This window comes from Phocoena phocoena, chromosome 10 (assembly GCF_963924675.1).
Source record: "Phocoena phocoena chromosome 10, mPhoPho1.1, whole genome shotgun sequence".
Taxonomy (NCBI): domain Eukaryota; kingdom Metazoa; phylum Chordata; class Mammalia; order Artiodactyla; family Phocoenidae; genus Phocoena; species Phocoena phocoena.
This window is the reverse complement of record NC_089228.1, coordinates 81,674,689-81,690,592: the sequence shown is the minus strand read 5'-3', so window position 1 is coordinate 81,690,592 and position 15,904 is coordinate 81,674,689. Positions and strand designations below refer to the sequence as shown.

General features: G+C 57.2%; 4 protein-coding genes across 12 annotated transcripts; 1 reads left to right on the top strand and 3 right to left on the bottom strand.

Annotated features, from left to right (window-relative positions):
* The first annotated feature begins 468 nt into the window (after nucleotides 1–468).
* Nucleotides 469–3,038, top strand: RNF5 (ring finger protein 5). The gene is made up of 6 exons (XM_065884733.1): nucleotides 469–832; nucleotides 1,772–1,790; nucleotides 1,887–1,999; nucleotides 2,109–2,163; nucleotides 2,240–2,357; nucleotides 2,464–3,038. Exons 1-6 carry the CDS (start codon nucleotides 693–695, stop codon nucleotides 2,559–2,561), a joined length of 543 nt encoding a protein of 180 aa, XP_065740805.1. The 5' UTR covers nucleotides 469–692; the 3' UTR covers nucleotides 2,562–3,038.
* A 169-nt stretch (nucleotides 3,039–3,207) lies between these two features.
* Nucleotides 3,208–6,441, bottom strand: AGER (advanced glycosylation end-product specific receptor). Of its 9 annotated transcripts, none has more exons than XM_065884728.1 (11): nucleotides 6,310–6,441; nucleotides 6,017–6,123; nucleotides 5,683–5,875; nucleotides 5,442–5,506; nucleotides 5,239–5,326; nucleotides 4,961–5,143; nucleotides 4,687–4,817; nucleotides 4,132–4,273; nucleotides 3,830–3,856; nucleotides 3,587–3,713; nucleotides 3,208–3,464 (listed from the first exon to the last, which is right to left on the bottom strand). In XM_065884728.1, exons 1-11 carry the CDS (start codon nucleotides 6,359–6,361, stop codon nucleotides 3,368–3,370), a joined length of 1,212 nt encoding a protein of 403 aa, XP_065740800.1. In that variant the 5' UTR covers nucleotides 6,362–6,441; the 3' UTR covers nucleotides 3,208–3,367. The 9 variants fall into 9 exon arrangements, with proteins under 9 accessions (XP_065740800.1, XP_065740799.1, XP_065740796.1 ...); XM_065884727.1 differs by having other exon boundaries at nucleotides 4,928–5,143; nucleotides 6,310–6,364; XM_065884729.1 differs by having other exon boundaries at nucleotides 3,368–3,464; nucleotides 5,683–5,833; nucleotides 6,008–6,123; nucleotides 6,310–6,361.
* A 414-nt stretch (nucleotides 6,442–6,855) lies between these two features.
* Nucleotides 6,856–12,305, bottom strand: PBX2 (PBX homeobox 2). Its single transcript, XM_065884723.1, has 9 exons — nucleotides 11,819–12,305; nucleotides 10,751–10,824; nucleotides 10,263–10,510; nucleotides 9,973–10,163; nucleotides 9,661–9,796; nucleotides 9,388–9,541; nucleotides 8,912–9,000; nucleotides 8,703–8,789; nucleotides 6,856–8,580 (listed from the first exon to the last, which is right to left on the bottom strand). Exons 1-9 carry the CDS (start codon nucleotides 12,037–12,039, stop codon nucleotides 8,488–8,490), a joined length of 1,293 nt encoding a protein of 430 aa, XP_065740795.1. The 5' UTR covers nucleotides 12,040–12,305; the 3' UTR covers nucleotides 6,856–8,487.
* A 734-nt stretch (nucleotides 12,306–13,039) lies between these two features.
* GPSM3 (G protein signaling modulator 3) lies at nucleotides 13,040–15,219 on the bottom strand. The gene is made up of 4 exons (XM_065886244.1): nucleotides 14,788–15,219; nucleotides 14,473–14,575; nucleotides 14,063–14,262; nucleotides 13,040–13,814 (listed from the first exon to the last, which is right to left on the bottom strand). Exons 1-4 carry the CDS (start codon nucleotides 14,827–14,829, stop codon nucleotides 13,677–13,679), a joined length of 483 nt encoding a protein of 160 aa, XP_065742316.1. The 5' UTR covers nucleotides 14,830–15,219; the 3' UTR covers nucleotides 13,040–13,676.
* Nucleotides 15,220–15,904: the final 685 nt, after the last annotated feature.

Genomic DNA, 15,904 nt, shown 5'->3' with positions numbered 1-15,904 from the left:
GAGACCGCAGTCGGAGGACCCGGATGAGGCCAAGACAAGGCTTTTGAACCCCAAATCCCGCCAATTGTAGAGCAGTCACCATGGCGACAATATAGCGGTAAAGGGGTGGGACCAGAGAAAGCGCAACTCTCATGGGATTGGCCCACCCCTTCCCTCCTCCTACTGCGCACGCGCGCTTTACCTGGCCTCCATTTTCCGTCGAGTTCTAGCCAATTAGTTGCTTTGGAGCTATACGCTCCAAAGTCCAAAGGAATCCGGACGTTCTCTGAAAGAGGAAGTAAAAGAAAGACAGGGGCTTGTAGTGGGCGAGGTCTAAGTAGTCTTGAGCCAATTGCTTCTGGCCTTTGGTTATGACTGGCAACTACTCAGACGAATAAAGCCCTCCCTGGCCGGGGCGACAGGACGTATGGAATATTTACCAATCCCATGGCATTGCAAACTGACCGTGACTGTTTTAGCCAATAGTCATTGTGCAAGGGCGGGACCACGTAAACCTCTTTCCTCCCCCGCCCTTTGGACCAGTCCTTTCTTTCGATTCTGTGTGATTGGCAGGCACTGAGACCAATAGTACTTAGAAAACCTTGAAGCCTGCCAAAAGAGCGTGGGCCGGAGGCGGTTTCTCGTTTGTTGCGGCGTCTGTATGTGTGTTTCGGGGGATTAAGGGGCACGCGGGGGGCAAAACAGTACCGGCCATGGCAGCAGCGGAGGAGGAGGACGGGGGCCCCGAAGGGCCAAACCGCGAGCGGGGCGGGGCGGGCGCGACCTTCGAATGTAATATATGTCTGGAGACTGCTCGGGAAGCTGTGGTCAGTGTGTGTGGCCACCTGTACTGGTGAGAATCTGAGAGGGGTGCGAAAAGGAGTGGGGCTCAGATTTATACTGGGGAGGCTGGGGGCGGGGGGGACCATACAGTCATACAAATAATCGGAGGGCACATTCTCATAGGTGAGGCTTGAGGGGGGTTCTTACGTGTTTTGGGGTATGTGTGGGCGAGAGGGTCACGTCTGTATAGAGGAGAACTGTGGAAAGGAAAGTCATAGCAACTAGGAGCCAACCTAGTTGTGTTAAGAGGTGCGTTAAGAGGAAGTGGGGCTCTGCACATCTGTGCAGGCGAGACGCGAGCCACCTTACCCCAGGGAAGGGAGGGGTCTTAGCTGTACAGGTGGGATCAGATTAGACTCAAAGGTTAGGGGAGGCACGCATCAGTTGAGTAGGGGGACATCTGGGGAAGGTGGGATCACATGCAGGTGAGATATGGCAAGGGGTGGTATGGGAAACTTGGGGACAAGGGCACTGTGGAGGGGCATCCCCCAAAGGTTAAGGAGTTGTGGAAACAGGGACTTTGTTGGGCATAGGAGAGAGAAAAAGGAGTAGCGGGAGAAGGTGCTGGTAAAGGGGGTTTGGTCTGGGAGTGATGGGGGCAAGGGTAGGGCTGGGGCTGAAAGAGGAGACCTGGAAATGGGTGGTTGAACAGGACTGGAAATTAAGTCGAAAGGCAGAGAAGGAAGGGGTGAGGATTTGTGTGTATGTGTGTGTTTGCTGGGGGAGAGAAGAGAGGAGAGGGTTGAGCATGTTGAGGATGGATGTAGCTTTAGGTGTTGGAAGATCAGAGAAGCAGCAAGGCCAAGTTGGCTAGTATGGTAGGGGTTGTGGAAAATATGAAAAGAAACAGCAGGTAACACCTGGTAAGAGGGGGAAAGATGGGACCCTGAGGTTGGGTCTGTGTCTCTCTTTTGTGTAACTGGTTTGACCTTTCTCGTTCCCCTTCCAGTTGGCCCTGTCTCCATCAGGTGCGTACGCAGAGGAGATGAAGAGGGAGATGGGGAGGTCTGAGGAGCTGGAAGACCCTTCTGTGTACTGGAAACCACTACATTTTTTTCCCCCAGTGGCTGGAGGCACGGCCAGAGCGGCAAGAGTGCCCAGTGTGTAAAGCTGGGATCAGCAGAGAAAAGGTTGTCCCCCTTTACGGGCGAGGGAGCCAGAAGCCCCGGGATCCCAGGTGAGAGAGGGGAGGTGATGCTGAGGGAAAGTGGAAGGTTCTGCTTGGGGAGTGGGGTGTGGAAGAGGAGGGACTACTTCCTGCTGATAGGCCCTCTCCTCTTCCTCAGATTGAAAACCCCACCCCGCCCCCAGGGCCAGCGACCCGCTCCAGAGAGCAGAGGGGTGAGTCTTGTCTGATTGTATTCCTTCCTTGCCAGAGACTTGCCCCGTTCCCCACTGACTTTCTTCGTCTCCCTAGGGATTCCAGCCATTTGGCGATACTGGGGGCTTTCACTTCTCATTTGGTGTTGGCGCTTTTCCCTTTGGCTTTTTCACCACCGTCTTCAATACCCACGAGCCATTCCGTCGGGGTACAGGTAAGAGCCTTCCCTCAGCTACTACCAGCGAGCCTTCTGAATCTCCTCAGCCCTGCTTCCAGCCTACGAGTGGATATTTCTTCCACAGCTTTCCTCTCTTCCACAGGTGTGGATCTAGGACAGGGTCACCCGGCCTCCAGCTGGCAGGACTCCCTCTTCCTGTTTCTCGCCGTCTTCTTCTTTTTCTGGCTGCTCAGTATTTGAGCTGTGTCTCCTTCCTGCCCACCTCCAGCCAGAGGAAAATCAGTATTGGGGGTCCCTGCTGAGCCTTCCTTATTCCCGGACCCTCCCCTGTAAGCCCTCCATTTTTGTTGGCTAAGGGCAGCCCTGGCCACTTTCCAGGAGGGTGTGGGGAGGAGTGACACCTGTGCATGGAATGGGAGAACCTTTGCTCTGAACTGCTCGCTCAGTAGCATCGTAACTCCCAGCTCTGAGAGAGGAGGATGGACTGAAGACAAGGTCTGTCTCCCCTCTCTCCTGATCCTTTGCTCTCCCCCCCATTTCTTGATTTGATGTTGAAAGGTGGGCAAGGCTCCCTCTGACTCTCCCCCATATTCCCCTTGTTGATTTAATTTAATTTTTCTCTCCCCGGTGTCTAATGTGGGTCCTGACTCGTAAGTGCTTCCTTCCCCTCACTACCTCCTTTATTACAAATTCAATAAACAAGTTGAGATGTATTCACGGGAACTCTGCCCACCTTTGTCCATCCCTCCTTCCTTCCAAGACAGGAGCATTTCTCTCCAACTTCAGTAGATGTCGGTGTGGTGTGGTGAAGCGTGGGGGTGAGACCCTCTCCTTCAGGGCTCTCAAGGGTGCAGGGGGTGAGGGCATCACACGTACACAAGAGCATATGTGTCGGGTGTTTACTCCACTTTTTGTGAGAGGCTCTGGTTGTGGAAGAAAGTTTGGGGAGGTGGGGTAGAGATTATACAGGGGAGAACTGGTCTGGGGCCAGAAAAGAGGGTGGGAAAAAAAAGGGAGCTGATGGATGGGGTCTGGCTGTGGGCTTCTCAAGGCCCTCCTGCGCTGCTTTCTGCTGCCTCAGGCCCCTCGGGCTGATTCAGCTCCGTGCGCTCCTCCTCTTCCTCCTGGTTTTCTGGGACCTTCCTGGGGAGGAGGATTGGGGAGAATTCTGCACATGGTTCCCAGCACTCCGTCATTTCTCCCCCCACATCCCTCCTTGCTGCCTGGAAGCCCTTAGTCGGAGGTGTCTGGCTTCCTCCACTCACCTCTCCTCTCCTCTGCGTTGCCGCCTTTGCCACACGATGACCCCAATGAGCAGGGCGGCTGTCCCCAGGCCTCCCAGGATCCCCAGGGCCAGGGCTAGAGTTCCCAGCTCCGGCCCTTCCACAGAGCCTGTAGGGAGACGAGGAGAACTGAGGGCACAGCCCTCACAGTTCCTTTCTTGTTGCCCATCCCCTCAGTCATGCTGAGGTCCGTCTGCTTCTCTCTGACTTTATCCAACCCCTCACCTGCAGTTGGCCCCTCCTCGCCTGTTTCTGGAAAACAAAGTCAGAAGGGAAGGCTTCAGTTTGGGAGAAGGCTAGTGGGAGCCCCGGCGGAGCCTTTCCCTTTCTTCAGTTTAGAGGGGAGAGGAGACAGGCTGGGCTCTTCTCTTGGGTTGTGTGGGGCAGAGAAGGCCTGGGTGTGGCTGCACTGAGGGAAGCGTGGGGTGGCTCTCGGGGACAGTGTTAGCATAGGGTAGGGAATTGGAACCTGCACTGTCCCTCAGCCGCCCCCAGGGTCCCTGGGATTTGGAGAGAGGTCTCCTCACCGATGATGCTGACGCTGACAGCATGGCTCTCCTGGGGCCCATGGCTGGGATGGGTGGCCACACAACTGTAGGTTCCCTGGTCCTCAGGCCCTACCTCAGGGAGGAGCAGCACGGAGCTGGTGGGAAGGGGCAGGGGCATGCCCTGGTGGGGAAAAGGGGACAGGAGACTTTTTTTTTTTTTTTTTTGCGGTACGCAGGCCTCTCACCGCTGTGGCCTCTCCCGTTGCGGAGCACAGGCTCTGTCCGGATGCGCAGGCTCAGCGGCCATGGCTCACGGGCCCAGCCGCTCCACGGCATGTGGGATCTTCCCAGACTGGGGCACGAACCCGTGTCCCCTGCATCGGCAGGCGGACTCTCAACCACTGCGCCACCAGGGAAGCCCCAACAGGAGACTCTTAAAACCCCTGCCAACACATCCCATACTGCTGTCTTTGCCTCCACATCATCAGATACCCTTGTACCTCCTCGCCTGCCTCGCTCTCCATGAACCCCCTGCCCTCCTAGTTGCCAATGACGTATCTCGCTACCTGCCAGCCCCCTCTCCAGGTCACTCACATCCTTGATCCAGTGGATTTGAGGAGGGGGCTTGGCAGGGGCTTCACAGGTCAAGGTCACGGTACCACCAGGAGCTACTGCTCCACCTTCTGGCTCCACCACCAACAGGACTTCCTCCTGTGGCACAGGCTCTGGGGGTGGGAAGGGGCATGAGGTTGAGAGTTACACCTGTCTATGGTCCCAGTGGCCATGGGCTTAACCCTCTCCTTCCTGAGGGTCATACCTTCCGACGGGTGCTCACCCAAGTTGGGGCCCTCCCCAGTTCTGTGCTCACCCCAGACCCTGAGCTGGATGGGGGCCGTGTGCAGGGCTCGGCGCTGGGGAAGGCCAGGGCTGAAGCTACAGGAGAAGGTGGGGTGGGGAGCTCCTCCCCGGGCTGGGGTCACCATCAGCTCCGAACGGAGTGTGAAAAGCCCTGTCTCAGGGTGTCTCTTGGTCTCTTCCTTCACAGACACTCCTATGGTGGGGGGAGGACAAGGCAAGACATTCCAGGGTGGGTATGGGAGAGAGATCAGAAAGAAGGCAGCTAGGAGGGGAGACGCTGGGACTCACCTTTGCCATCAGGGATCAGGGTTTTCCCATCCAAGTGCCAGCTAAGAGTCCCTGCAGGGTAGCCCCCGTTGGACACACATGTTCCCACCTGGGGAAAAAGTGACCTCATCGTCTTTGAAAATAAGAGAATGCATACACATACACACAGCTACACTCCCCTCCCATTCTCAGGACCCCTTTCCACATCTCGCCTTTTCTTCTACCTTATTGGGGACACCAGCCATGAGTTCAGAGGCAGGATCAACAATTTCTGGCTTCCCAGGAATCTCTGAAGGAGGGAAAATTCCAATCAGAGGCTGCAGCTTTGAAGATACACCCCAGCTGTGGGAATGGGGGCAGCTGAAGCCAAGTTCTCACATGCCAGGGCCCAGGAGTCAAGGGCTGGGGTAGAAGGCTTTTCCTTAGATGAGAGGTGGGCTGTGAACAAGGCCCTGGAACCCTTACGATAGACTCGGACTCGGTAGTTGGACTTGGTCTCCTTTCCATTCCGGCTCATTGCCTGGCACCGGAAAGTCCCCTCATCCTGGATCCCAACAGCCGGCAGGAGGAGGGAGCCGTTGGGGAGGACACGAGCCACGCTATCCCAGGGGCCTCCCTGGGGAGATAGGACCTTCCAAGCTTCTGTCCGGCCTGTGTTCTGGGGACAGAGGAGAGGGGCCTCAACAGTGCAAGCCGTTTGGGAAAGGGCTCATGAGGTAGGGAGGTAGGGAGGTGGGGAGGAGGAGATGCGAATCGTCATTGGTCTCTCCGGAAGTGGGGAGACAGGAGCCCCACTTACCAGTTTCCATTCCAGCTGCTGGGGTGGTTTCTTGGGGGCCCCCTTACAGTTCAGCACCAGTGGCTTCCCGATCCTGGCTGTGATGTTTTGATCCCCTACTACTGCCCCTGGGAGACAGCACCACAATGGAGGGGCAGGAAGGGAGATGGGAGCTAATAAAACTATAACAGGGCGGATGAGGGAGATTGAAAAGCAGTACCGAGGTTCCTGGAAAGTTGTGGGGAGTTTCGGGGACAGGGGCAGAGTGCTTTCTGTGAGGAGGATTGGTGTGGGGGTGGGGGGGCAGGGCTCACCCCACAGACTGAGGACCAGCACCCAGGCTCCAGCTGCTGCCCCTGCTGCCATCCTGCTTCCTTCCCAGGCTCCTGGCTCTGTCTGCCCCTTGCTGCTGTGGCCACCACCCTAGGTGGGGCTTGTACCCTCTCCCCTGCCCCCATCTCCCCCGTCTTGTCCCGTCACAGGGAATGCTAGGAATTCATGCCTCTCTCAGACAAGAGTCCTTCAGGTACTGGGAGAAACAGCTGTCACCCCACCCCTGGGCACTGCCAGCCTCTGGGTACAGCCACATCCATGGGGGTGGGGAGTGCATCTCCTAGGGTTTCTTCATCCCCTCAGGACCCCCAGCCTATTGCACCAGACCACCCAGGGCTACTGGACAACTAGGCGAGGTTGCTAGGCAACAGGGTTCAGGTCTGGCTGTTTCCCATGGAGAGGAGGCAGGGGTGAAACCTGGGGCCTGGGTGGTGAGGGCATGGCCGGGGAACTCGGGGGAAAATCCCGTTTGGGGCTTTATGAGAGAAAAAAAGTTCTCATGTTTTTGAAAAGAATTCTCAACTAAACCCAGGGAAAAAAGAAACTTCTTTATTTAAAACTGCGTTTTTTGTTTTTTTTTTTTCTGTGAAACTACAAGTTTACAAGTGAGGAGAGAACTGCCCCAGGCCCATGCCTCCCGCCCCCACCCATCACACTCCCAACCTGGCCCCCAGGCCTGCCTAGATCTTTGACGGGAGGGGTTCCCTACTGACAGTCTTGTGAAATCCTGAGGATATTTGAGGGGTTCAGGGCCGAGGGTGGGACAGTGGTGATTTTACCTTCCCTCATACCTGGCTTTTTGAAGCCTCCCTCCTCTCTCCCCCCACCCTCTCGATTTTGGACTGAGGAAAAAAAAAAAAAAAAAAGATACCTCGTTTCTGGGGAAACTGAGGGAGATACATACACAAACACCCCAACCCATATTTAACATATTTGGCAATAACCCCCCTCCCCATTCTTCCCCCTCCTATCTGCAAATAGTGGTTTAAAAGAAAGATTTTAGATGTGTCACTCACAGGGGAAGGTGACATTTGCTCAAAATTACCGAGTCTAGCCCTGCCCAAGGGTGGTGGGGAACAGGCTGGCAGAGCAAGCCCTGACTGCTTCCACACCAAATGCAGCAGAAAGCTGCCTGCACGAGCAAAGAACACCTCGGTGACCCTGGAAGCAAAGGAGAACACCTAAGTGATTTCAGGGGGCAGGCTTGGTGCCCTGCTAAATGTACTTCCTGATGAACAGGAGTGGAGGCAGGCAGGCCTCTTCACCAGTTCTATTTGTTCCCCTTTTTCTTATCATGACCCCTTTGGCTATCACCCCTAATGTGGGAAAGCAAGAAATGAAAAAAAAAAAATCAACATATTTATAAAAACATCTACTTCCCCAAACTAAATTAAAAATTAAGAACCACCACCACCACCAAAAATCCCCGAAATAAAAATTAAAAAAAATACAGATGGATCCCAGGGTTAATTTTTCTTTCCTTTAAAAAAAAGTTCAACCCCAAAGCCCAGTCAACAATTCCCTAAAGTAGCAGAAACTCCCTCCGAGGTAGATATCTGAGTCAGACACTCCCGTCCACCGAGCGATTCTATTGGTTTAAGATGAGCTGCGTATGAGGTAATAAAGCCGTCTGGGGGGGCAGGGGGGTGGGGAGGCACAGGGGGCGTGGCCCATGTCCTCTGTCCAGAAGTCATGTCCCCATTTTTGGCATCTCTGGCTGGGCAGGGCTGGCATCTCCACAGATCCCAAAGCAGATAAGTGGGGTGAGGGAAGGAGAGTGGGGGAGCCCAGAGAGAGAGAGAGAGAGAGAGAGAGAATAGTTGTACGTGCGTGTATGAGAGAGGAGGAGAGGAAAACTCTGAAAAATAGGATTCTGGGTGCGTGTGTTTCTATGTGAGAGAAAAAGGGGGAGAAAAAAAGGAATGAAAAAGGGAAAAAAGGGGGAGACAGACCCCACTCTCCCCTTAAGGGGCCCCATCTTCCCTGCCATGTAGTCAGCACCCCCAGCACTGAGAGAGTCTGGCCAGGGAGGGGATGACCCCCGTTTGCCCTTCTCTATCTTGTGCTTCTCCTTTGTCTGGGTTTTGTCCTCTGGATGCCTGCGTCCTCTTCAAGAGGTGCCTTGTGAGCCCCTACCCCTGTGGCCCTGAGGGGCGAGATCAGTTGGAAGTGTCAGAATGAACGCTCCCTGGTCCCTCTGTCGGGGATGTCACTGAGGATGGGGTCACAGCCTCCTGCCAGCCACCGTTTGCCTGGAAAAAGAGGCAGACAGTTGAGGTAAGGCTTTAGGAAATCCAGCACACGGGACAGCGCTGCCAGGGAAAAGGCCCTCCCCTCCTGGTGAGAGGTGGAGAGAGGGGCTTCAGGTACTCACCCTCATTTCCCGAGGGCTATACATCTGGCCTCCCCCGAGGTTATCCCCGTAGCCCCCTGGCCCCATCGAGTGTCGGAGTGATTCCACCTGCAGGCAACAAAGGAGGATAGGACACAGTGAGAAGCCTCAAAGGAAAAGAAGTCTCATATCCTCAAGTAGGGAAACTGAGTTTGGGAAAGCCCTACTCAAGGCGAGATGGACCACCTGACCTGGGAGGCAGAGTAGGAATCTCCGTTGAGCCCGGGCATCCCCAGAAACATGTCACCGGATCCTGAGAGATTGAAAGAGCCGCCAGAGCCTTGGGGGAGCAGAGGGGGAATTAGGGAAGAGTGTAACAGAGCCTGTGATGGCAGACGGGAGGCTCATCACAGCTCTCAGTTTTCAAAAAGCCCCCTGAACTAGCTCTCTGGGGGTTGGGCCACCATACGCAAATTCTCTACCAAACAACACTGCAACACTCAGAAGGAGCAGGCTGTTCCTGAGCCTCCCCTGGCCACTTGCTGGAAGAAAGGCAGAAGTAGCTTCACTAGAGTGGCCTCTGCCCCCTGATATCCCCACCCCATCTCAGCTTGGTCCCTCTCACCCCAGAAGGCCCCCTCTCTGCTACGATCCCGCCTAGATAGGAAGTTGGAACAAATGCAGGAAGCGCGCAGAAACAGCCAGCCAGGGTGGCAGCGGGATCCACCTGCGGAGGAAGGGGGCGTCGGGGAGCTGGTGCGGCTGTGGCCTCCCTGGGTGACTGACACAGCGGTCTTGACGGCATAGATGTTTGCCTCCTCTTGGAACTTTCCAATATTTTTCTTATAGCGAATCCGCTTGTTCCCAAACCAGTTGGAGACCTGTGGGGTGTGGGGCAGAAAGGAGGGTCGGGTGGAAACCTGTCCCTCTGTAAACACCTTAGTCAACAGGATTGGAGAGCGCTGTGCCCCCAAAGCCCCTCCCCACGCCTCCCCAGTACCTGAGAGACGGTGATCCCGCACTTCTTGGCGAGCTCCTCCTTTGCCTCCTCACTAGGGTATGGGTTACTCAGGTGGGAGTAGAAATACTCATTCAGGACCTCAGTGGCCTGTTTGCTGAAGTTACGGCGTTTCCGTCTACAGGGGGGAGAGGGGGTGGTGAGGCAGGGCCACCACGTTGATCAACTCCAGAGAGCACCACTGTCACGGGGTATACGGTGCTGTGTTGCACAACCTGGTGGCCCAGAGGCTTGGAGGACGTGAAGGGGCTGGGGGCTGGGGGCTGGGGGCTGGCCTGGGGCCCCGGGCCGCACCTGGCGTCCAGGAAGCGGGACCGCAGGATCATGACGGCCTCGCAGGTGCTCTGCTTCAGCTGCATCTGGATGGCGCTGAACTTCCGGTGGATGATGCTCACCATGCGCTCCATCTCCTTGGGTGCCACCGGCCGCGTGCGGCTCTGCTCCCTCAGCAGGTTCATGACGTGAGTCGTGAACTCGTTACACGCCTGCAGGGGGGGCCCGTGGCCTGGTGAGGAGGAGCCCCTTGGCCTTGGCATTCCCCCTAAGGGCCTCTCCCTCCACCCACTCCAGCTTCCTCTCCTCACCTGCTCATACTTCTCCAGCTCCGAGTGGTAAATGTGGCGGATCTGCGCAAGTTTGCTGCGATAGTCCGAGTGTTCGATGGAGTTGTCAGGGGACACGCCGCCTCCGGAGGCGGCGGCGGCCGCAGCTGCTGCGGCTGAGCCACCCCCTTTCTCAGGCCCGGCCACACCCTCTGCCAGAAGCATGTTGTCCAAGCGCATCAGCTGTGGGTCCACAGGCTCCTCCTCTTGGGAGCTTCGAATGCTGAGGCCTAGCGTGCAGGCGAGTGGACTTAGGGACCCAGGGACCCCACACCCAGCTCTCAGCCCTCCTGGTGCCTCCTGGAGACCCAAGCCTCCAGGCCTGGGTTCCCTCCCAGGCGCCCCCCTTAGCAATCTTCCTGACCCACACTTTCCTCAGGGCCCCAAGTTGTCAAACTCGTAGCCCCAGTTCTATAGTGAACAGGGTTCTGTCCCCAGAGTTGAGGTATCAGAAGGGGTGACCCACATACCAGTTTTCTCCTTGATTTCACACAGGACGCTAAAGAGAGCAGGCTTCATTCGGTGGCAGTTTAGGGCGTGTTTCCTTGGGAGGAATGGGAGAGAAAAGTTGAGAGGCTACAGAAATGGGGGAGTGGGAAAGACAACCACAAAACGACACACCCATGAGGCTAAGAGAGGGGAGCCTGGGAGTAAGGGAGGTGGTGGGTAAATCTGTGGTGGGAGAAAGCAGGATTGGAGGCCGAATGGAGTCGGGAGGTTCTTGGGAAGAGCTCAGCTCCCAGAGTGTGGAGACATGGGGAAGCTGCTTGGCTTTGGCTGGACAGAGGGAAGGTGCAGCAGGCTAAAGGCACCGTGGCCGGGTGGAGGTTGTGGGAGATGGTCTAGAAGCGTACAGAGGGGATTTGGGGAATGGCTGCAGAAATGAGAGATGGGGTAAATTTCAGCGGAGACAGGAGGCTGGGGAGGAGTCAGAGTTTGAGGTGCCAGAGGGGGCTAGGGGTGCTGAGCTAAAGTGGGTAGTTCAGTATAGAGGTGTGTGAAGGGTCCTGGGACCGAGCAGGCTGGGAGGCTCTGATGCTCCTAGTGTCAGCTGAGCAGGGGCAAAGGGTGAGTGAGGGCCCTTGGAGGCTGGGCCATGCATGGAGAGAAAGGGTCACAGCCCTGGGAAGGGGTGTGGAGGCCCCTAGGATGAGGGTGGGCTGGAGAGTTAGGGGAGAAGACAGCATAGCTGTTTCTTAGTCTGGGAGCCAGAAGAGGGCTCTGGAGATGGAAAGATGTTCCAGGGGAGAGAGTGTGTGTGTGTGTGTATGTGTGTGTGTAGGCGGGGGTCAGTGACAGGCCGGGGTGGGGTGGGAGTGAGACCATCTAGCGTTCCCCTTTTTGAAGGTTTCAGGGACTGGGGGTGAAGGAAGGTTTGAGGGGGATCATTTATCTTGGGGCTCCCGGGAGTAAGGGGAGGAGAGAAGAGCTGTAGTATCCTGGGGAGGGTCCTGGAGTTGGGGGGCTCCCAGAAGATTCAGAGCTTGTGAATGGGGCTTCTGCTGGGTCTGTGTGGGGACCGGGTTGGGGGCACTCACTTGGCCTGGGCCTCGTCCAGGCTCTGGTCGGTGATGGTCATTATCTGCTGCAGAATGTCCCCGATGTCTTGCTTCCCTCGGCCTCCCGGGACCCCCCCGCTACTCCCACCGGGGTCTCCACCACCGGGAGGTTCGCCAGGGCCCCCAGGCTCCCCACCCACCAATCCAAGGCCCCCCCGGCCCCCGCCTGGAGGGGGCGGCCCCAGCAGCCGCTCGTCCATAGTTGGGGGGGGGCCCTGAGGCCCCCTCCCTGCTCCGCCCCTCCCCCCCCCCCCGCGCCTGGTTACTTCCCCCCCAAACTCGCTGGGGCCGCTGCTCCCTCCGCCCCAACCCCCGCCCGTCTCCCCCGCTCCCGGCTCTCCCGGGGGTTCACCCCGGCCCTGAAGGGAGACCTGGGGTACCGTCTGGGCCCCCCACGGGAGACCCCGGCCCCCGGCGGCGGAGAAAATGGAGCCGGAGAGGGAGAGAGAGAGAGAGAGAGAGAGAGAGAGAGAGAGGGAGAGAGAGAGAGGGAGAGAGAGAGAGGGAGAGAGAGAGAGAGAGAGAGAGAGAGAGAGAGAGAGAGAGAGAGGGAGGGAGGGAGGGAGAGAGAGAGAGAGAGAGAGAGAGAGAGAGAGAGAGAGAGGAGGCCCAAGCGGGGGTGTGTGTGAGAGAGAGGGAGGAGGGAGGAGAGAAGAGGGGGGGAGCGAGGGAGGAAGGCTGGGGGAGGGGAGCCGGGGAGGAAGAGGAGGGGAGAAAAGAGGAGGAACAGGGAGGAGCTGGGGGCGGAGAGAGACACACACAAACGTAGGAACGGAGACGAGTGGAGGAGGGGAGAGGGGACGAGGGGAGGAGACTAGCCCGTGGGGAAAATAAGGGAAGGTCCCAGGGGCTGGACTTCTGTGGCCTTGAAGCGGGGGCGTGTTGAAGGCTGGGGGGCCTTGCACCTGGGTTCTGAATCCGGGATCTAACTGATGAGGACTCTGGCCGCTGGAATGCCTGGGTTCACAGACAGCTTAGTTCATATTTCTTATCCTAATGACTCCCCTCCCTGTTCTACTTAATTAAAACCAGGAGAGGGGGGCTGGGGGGATAATTAGGGAGGTCTCCAGCCGCTGCCTAATGAGCCAGTAATTAACCAGCCAGGGAGGGAAGCTGGCCTCTGGCCAGACTGGGGAGAGTGGTGGCCTCCGGCCTCACCCTCCTACCCTCCACCCCGCCACCCGAAACACCAGTCTTCAGTCCAGAGGGGAATTACATTTATTCATATAACCAAACATCAGACAGCTCAGAACAGCAGTGGGAAGGGAGGGTGGGCAGGGCTAAATGTCCATTCACTGCCTGTAGGCCCCTCAGTCCAGGGGCTGGGTGTGCCGGTGATGGAGGTGGGAGAACAGTCTTTATGTCTTTTCTGTGCCCTCTCTTCCTTTCTTCTTACTGAGAAGGAGGGTGGAACTGTCTCTCAGGTGAAAACCTTGGGAGATTTGCCTTTCCTCTGGGAAATGAGCCCCTCAGATCCTGCCTGGTGGCTTGACTACGGGGGGTGTCCCCACAGTTCAGGACAAAGACTCTCAGCCACTCCCTGAGATCAGAGGAGAGGGTGAGGTGTCCCACTGTGGCTGGGATCCTCTCATGGCCTCAAGCTCCTACATACTTGGTCATGGTGGGAGTTCAATGTCCATCCTACCTTGACTATTCCCAGGGTTTGAGGATTTCACCCGCTCCGGTTCCCAGGAAAGGTGGATGAGGGCGATGAATACTGAGATTTCTGCTGGGTCTTCCAGTCTCTGGTGCCCCTGCCTGGCAGGGTTGAGGGCATGCAGTGGGCTGCCCAGCTTTTGAGCCACAGGAGTGCAGAGGGGCTGGTGGGGCTCAAGTCTCAGCAGGTGTGTGGGGGGGGCTGGGACCTTTGCTCCTCCATTCGACCCCCACCCTGAACTCTCAGCAGCAACTCCAGGAGCTCCTGTCCCCCTGGGGGTAAGGGAGGCTCTGACCGCTGGGCTTCCATCCGCTGGCTCTGGAGGAACGGAGGGAAGGGAGGTTGTTGGTGAGGTTCTAAGAGGAGCAGGGCTTGAAAGGAGCCAGGGCTGGTGTGAGGGGCTGGTGTGAGGACACCTGTGATGGGGGTAGGGGGAGTAGGACCTGGCAGGGCAGGGGGGCAGATGCCTGAGGAGAAGGAGGGGTAGGACCCCCAAAGAGTACAAGGGCCAAGAGACCAAGAAGCCTGGGTCTTGCCTCCTGGTGGGGAGGGGATGGGTGTCTCACCTGGTGACTGAGGATGGTGCTGTAGAGCTGTTCTCTGTCCTCAAGAGGCCGGGGCGGGGCTTGGCCTAGGCTTGGACGGTTCTGGGGGGGATGGAAGGTGGCCCTCTGCTCTTCTAGGCGGCGGGACTGGGCCTCAGCCACCAGGTCCAGAAGGAGCTCAGTCTGCAGGGAGAGCAGGGAGGCCGAGCGGGGCCCCAGGGCTGGGGAGAGGAGGGGGAGGGCTCAGACACCCAAAGAATTTGGCAGACAGCAGTGGTGGGTGTGTGTGTATGGGGGGTCAGAGCTAAGGGGGTGTGATGGGGAATCCGGAGGAGGTGGGGAGAGAGCCCATGATGGATTGGGCCTTGGTCATGGGATCACGAAGGATGTGGGCACCAGGGTCAGGGAGCTCCTTGGGTGGGTGGGGGTACCTGTCTGGCGGGACCCTGGAGGAGGAGGGGACGGAGGAGCAGATCGCCAAGGCCGATCGCTGGTGTTCACAGTGGGCCAGCCATGCTCATCCTGATGGGGGCCCTGATGCTGAGAGACATCCGTTCCAGTCAAGTGGGGGTGGGGTGGGCAGAGGGCTAGGCCAGCAGCCCGTTTCCTCTCTCTGCGTCTCTGTTCCTGCCTCTGTGCCCAAGCCTGTCCAAGTCCCTTGAGTCCACCATTACTCAGTCTCTGCCTCAGGTCCTCTCACCTCCCTCTCTCCCAATGCCAGCCTCCCCAACCCGGTGCCAGCTCACCTGCTCGCCATCCTCTTCTTCCTGGGGTCTCTCAGCCTCCATCCCCTGGAGGGGAGAAACCGATGGGGGAGGGGTAGCTGGGATTTGGGAGGAGGGCCGGAACCCTGAGTTCCTGAGGGGAGTAGGGGCTGAAAGGGGTGGGGGTGAGCCGGGGGCTGGATGCCTGGGTACTGAGCAGGAAGCTGGGTTCCTGGTCAGCACCCCCCCGGGCCCCGCCCATCCCTGTCAACTTCCTCCAGTTCTCTTTTCCCACCCAACGGCTTGCTTGACCTCTCTCGCCCCGGGGGAGCACAGAGACTGGAAAAACTCCTCCAGCTGCAGTAGGGATGGGGGTTCAGAGGGGGAAGGACTTTTGGCTCTCTCATCTCCAGAGCCTCAGGAACCCCCTAACCTCCTGCTCTGTTCCCTCCACCCCCCTCCTCCCCTTCAGTTCTGTCAACACAGGAACTAGCTACAGAGGAAGTGGTTTCACTCCTCAGAATCCCCCCCCCCCCACTCCTTACCCCAGGTACCTTCCCTAAGAAGGACCTGCCCCCTGCTTCCCAGCTTCCCTCAGACTTATTGGGTCGGGGAGGGGCATGTTTCCAGTGGGAAGCAGAGGATGTCAGGCCCTCAAACATACATATACCCCTAGCACTGTGTCTAACAAATATGTGTTAAATAGTTATCATTGCCCTATACGTGCTTAGAGTCTATTTAGGGCACAAAATATGCACCAAACGTAAGAGACGCAGGGGAAGCTTTCCTTTCGTCATGAAATGGAAAAGGGAGAGGGGACCGCAGCCTGCCCTGGTCTTTGATCAATGCTGGTCAGGCTGGCTGGCACCAAGGTGGGAACAGGACAGAGACATTTGGGACCTCTAAATGGCAGCCTGTCATGTTAGCTGAGTGACTGAACATGAAATATGATGAAAAGGTCAGGTTCTGCCACTTAGGGCTTTGCAATCTTGGGCAAATACAATCTCTGTGCCTCAGTTTCTGAAGGAGTAAAATGGAGGGTTTTTTAAATAGCGTTGATACAAGGATCAAATGTGATAAAGCATTTGGCACATAGTGAATGCTCATAAATGGTAGTTATTATTCGTTTTCAATATGCTTCATGTCTCCGTGTCTCAGG

Excerpts from the sequence above, each read along its gene's own strand:
- PBX2 (XM_065884723.1), bottom strand. The coding sequence starts at position 12,039 with ATGGACGAGCGGCTGCTGGGGCCGCCCCCTCCAGGCGGGGGCCGGGGG. Across the intron at positions 10,511-10,750 it reads TGAAATCAAGGAGAAAACTG|GCCTCAGCATTCGAAGCTCC; the intron begins GTATGTGGGTCA and ends CCTGCACGCTAG. Across the intron at positions 9,001-9,387 it reads GACGCCCCCTTCCTCCGCAG|GCTCTGGCGGCTCTTTCAAT; the intron begins GTGGATCCCGCT and ends TGCTCCCCCAAG.
- AGER (XM_065884724.1), bottom strand. The coding sequence starts at position 6,361 with ATGGCAGCAGGGGCAGCAGCTGGAGCCTGGGTGCTGGTCCTCAGTCTG. Across the intron at positions 5,876-6,016 it reads AGCAGCTGGAATGGAAACTG|AACACAGGCCGGACAGAAGC; the intron begins GTAAGTGGGGCT and ends CTCTGTCCCCAG. Across the intron at positions 4,274-4,686 it reads AAATCCACTGGATCAAGGAT|GGCATGCCCCTGCCCCTTCC; the intron begins GTGAGTGACCTG and ends TTTCCCCACCAG.
- RNF5 (XM_065884733.1), top strand. The coding sequence starts at position 693 with ATGGCAGCAGCGGAGGAGGAGGACGGGGGCCCCGAAGGGCCAAACCGC. Across the intron at positions 2,000-2,108 it reads CAGAAGCCCCGGGATCCCAG|ATTGAAAACCCCACCCCGCC; the intron begins GTGAGAGAGGGG and ends CCTCTTCCTCAG. Across the intron at positions 2,164-2,239 it reads CCGCTCCAGAGAGCAGAGGG|GGATTCCAGCCATTTGGCGA; the intron begins GTGAGTCTTGTC and ends TCGTCTCCCTAG.
- GPSM3 (XM_065886244.1), bottom strand. The coding sequence starts at position 14,829 with ATGGAGGCTGAGAGACCCCAGGAAGAAGAGGATGGCGAGCAG. Across the intron at positions 14,576-14,787 it reads AAGAAGAGGATGGCGAGCAG|GGCCCCCATCAGGATGAGCA; the intron begins GTGAGCTGGCAC and ends TCTCAGCATCAG. Across the intron at positions 14,263-14,472 it reads TCCAGGGTCCCGCCAGACAG|CCCTGGGGCCCCGCTCGGCC; the intron begins GTACCCCCACCC and ends TCCTCTCCCCAG.